The sequence below is a fragment of the Diorhabda sublineata genome, unplaced genomic scaffold (assembly GCF_026230105.1).
Source record: "Diorhabda sublineata isolate icDioSubl1.1 unplaced genomic scaffold, icDioSubl1.1 Dsub_194, whole genome shotgun sequence".
Taxonomy (NCBI): domain Eukaryota; kingdom Metazoa; phylum Arthropoda; class Insecta; order Coleoptera; family Chrysomelidae; genus Diorhabda; species Diorhabda sublineata.
Genome location: NW_026614127.1, coordinates 15,138 through 18,055, shown reverse-complemented (window position 1 = coordinate 18,055; position 2,918 = coordinate 15,138). Strand labels below are relative to the sequence as shown.

General features: G+C 40.7%; 1 protein-coding gene across 1 annotated transcript; it reads right to left on the bottom strand.

Annotated features, from left to right (window-relative positions):
* Positions 1-203: 203 nt before the first annotated feature.
* Positions 204-680, bottom strand: LOC130452133 (protein GrpE-like). Its single transcript, XM_056791449.1, has one exon. It carries the CDS (start codon positions 678-680, stop codon positions 204-206), a length of 477 nt encoding a protein of 158 aa, XP_056647427.1.
* Positions 681-2,918: the final 2,238 nt, after the last annotated feature.

The window sequence follows — 2,918 nt, the reverse complement described above, 5'->3', positions numbered from 1 at the left end:
CCTCCGCTGTTTTAAGCTTTTCGGCTTCTTTCCGGCATTCATTACATTTAATGCCGCTTAATGTAGTATCGGATGTATTTTTTCCATCCGTAGCCTTGTTTAATCTTTTTGTGAGGGTTCTCATTTCCCCCATCCTCCTTTTAATATCTTCGTTTTCGATATTAAGGCTCGCGAGGATCTGTTCGACCTCGCTGAGCTTTCGTTTAATAGCCTCTGGGGCTGTTTCTTCGTTCCTGGAGTTTTCCTCCCTCCAGGATTTTTTTTAGCTTTTTTTCTTCTTTATTGGTGCTTTGGCACCAATAGGGTGTGGTGACCTTTTTCTCGATACCTAGTAGGATCGAGAATAGGTCAGTCTTTCTGAAGTCAAACTCATCGCTTGACTCCTTCTCCTCTTGAACTTCCTCCTCCATCAAGGTCGATTGTCTGACAGATGCGAAGGATTTGTTAACCATTTCTTTATGTTTTTGGATTAGCTTTTGCTCGAAGAGCTCCCGGGCGAGGTCATCCTCGACCGTTTTTTTCTCCTCATCAAACATTTTAATGTCGTCTTCGCCAGAAGACGACGTGCATTCCTCATTAACGATTTGTCTTTTTCTATCGTGAGACAGAGATACCTCTGTCTCCGACGAAATATTCCCCCTCCTACGACGTTTTTTGTTTGGTTTATTTAATGAATCCATATGAATCCCACGAGTGGGGACGAAATAAAGGTCTGGCGAGGCAGTGCGCCCTTACCTCGCTAAGACTAGATTCTCTGGGAGGTCGCCTGGTATCCCAGAGGCACCGTTCGAGGCGGACTTCGCGCAGTCATTCATCCCGTAGCCACGGTGGCTAACAGTGTAGGATTGCGGATTTTTTCTCCAGGTTTACTCCTATTTTTTGAGCTGTTTCCTAGCCTCACTCCCCTCCACCCGTCCGCCGAGACGGCCCGAGAAGAGAGGAAGTTACTGAGCCACTCCACCAACGTCAAGGTCTTACAGCTCTTAGGAGTGGAACCTAACCTAACCTAACCTTTTTTTTTGTGGGTGGGAAAATCTTCAAAAGACTTCTGGGAAGGTGTCCCAGGCGTGCTGGATTCACCCGTTACCCGGGTGCCTACCAGCTAAAAACCCACCCTCTTCTCCACCGACGCATGTGGAACCGTTCTTAGCGAACATCGCGTCACATACAAAAATAAAGAAGAGGGGACGTATACATAATAAATATAAATAAAAAACCTGCCTAATTTAAATGTATAAATAAAACTTAGCCTAACTTATCCTATCTTTAAAATCACATCTATAGATTAAAAAAAAAACTTAACCTATCTTAAAACTTTTAGAAAATCTAATATAAATAAAATCCTCCAATTTAAATAAAACTTAAATCTACTTTAAAATTGTATAAATAAAATGTAAAGTATAAATAAAAAAAGTAACCTAAATGTATAAATAAAATCCTAAATTTAATTTTAAAAATTTGTATAAATAAAATTTATCCTAAATCAAACTTTAAAATTTCATAAATAAAAAATATAAAAATTCCTAACTCTACTTTGTATATATAAAATTTTAAAATCGGTGTATAGACAATTAATAAAAAATTTAAAAACTTGTATAAATAAAATCGTTAAAATTAATAAATAGAGACGTCACACGCTACAATTACAAATACATATTAAAAATCGTCACGCTTTCTTTCTTTTTCCTCCTTGGATTTTATCAATCCCGTAACAATATCTATAAGGAGTAGGTTCTTATATTTTTCAATTTTCAGGACCTCATTCCATGCCGGGATGCATATAGGATCACACTGTGAAGGACCCCCGCGAGTAGTCGCCGTTTCATGTATACAGGGCCTCCTATGTTTGGCATAATTCTGGCCAATGCGTTTATTTTTGCCGTACCTTTATCAATTATTTTCTTTATGTGCCCTGAAAATTCCGGCCCTCTTTTCAAGACTACACCGAGGTAAGTTACTTCCTGTTTCGCCGTAATTTCTTTATTTTGTAGCTTAAACTTGACATCTTTCTTAGCATTTTTGGGGCTTTTAATTACCAGGACTTCTGTCTTGTCTATGGCCAGTGTGAGGCCCTTTTGTGCCATCCATTTCCTGACCTTTTTTACGGCATCTTCCGTTTTTCTCACCATGCTCGCCTAGTCCTCGCCGGCTACCAGGAGCGCCAAATCGTCGGCGTATGAGACCGCCTTTACCCCCGCTTCGTGTTCGATCTCCAGTACCCCGTCATACATAACATTCCACATGGTCGGCCCAAGGACCGATCCCTGTGGAACCCCCATAGTGCATTTTAGTTTCAGCCTGCCCGACACGATGTACCTTTCCCGAAAGTAAGCCTCCACACAATTTATCAAATACACGCTAACACCTTTTTCTCTTAGGGCACTCACAATGTGGTTCCAGCCGGCGGTGTTAAAAGCATTTCGGACATCAAGCAGTATCAGGGCACACCATCTCTCATTCGAGTTCTTCACGGAACAGATGACCTCCTTTATAGCAGTAACTGTCGATTTCTCTGGTTGTAAGCCATGTTGCTGCGGTGACAATTTGATCTCCTCGGAGATTCGATCAACTAAAAGTCTCTCAAATAGTTTTGCCATGGTATTGATCAGACATATGGGTCGATATGACGTATCTAATTCCGGATCTTTTCCTGGTTTGTATATTAAAGCGACTCGGGCTGTTTGCCATTTCACAGGGAATGTTTGCTCATTTAATAGATCGATATACATTTTTAGAAACGCCTCCGGGATAGCATTGAAGAAAACCGTCATCGTCTCCACATCCAGATCATCAGGGCCCGGAGCCTTTTTTTTCTTCATTCTTCTAATAGCTTCCTCTATTTCTTTCATAGTGAAAGGTCTTCTTTACTAACCAATCTGTTATCTTTGTATTTGATGAAGTCGCCGACGATCGCAATA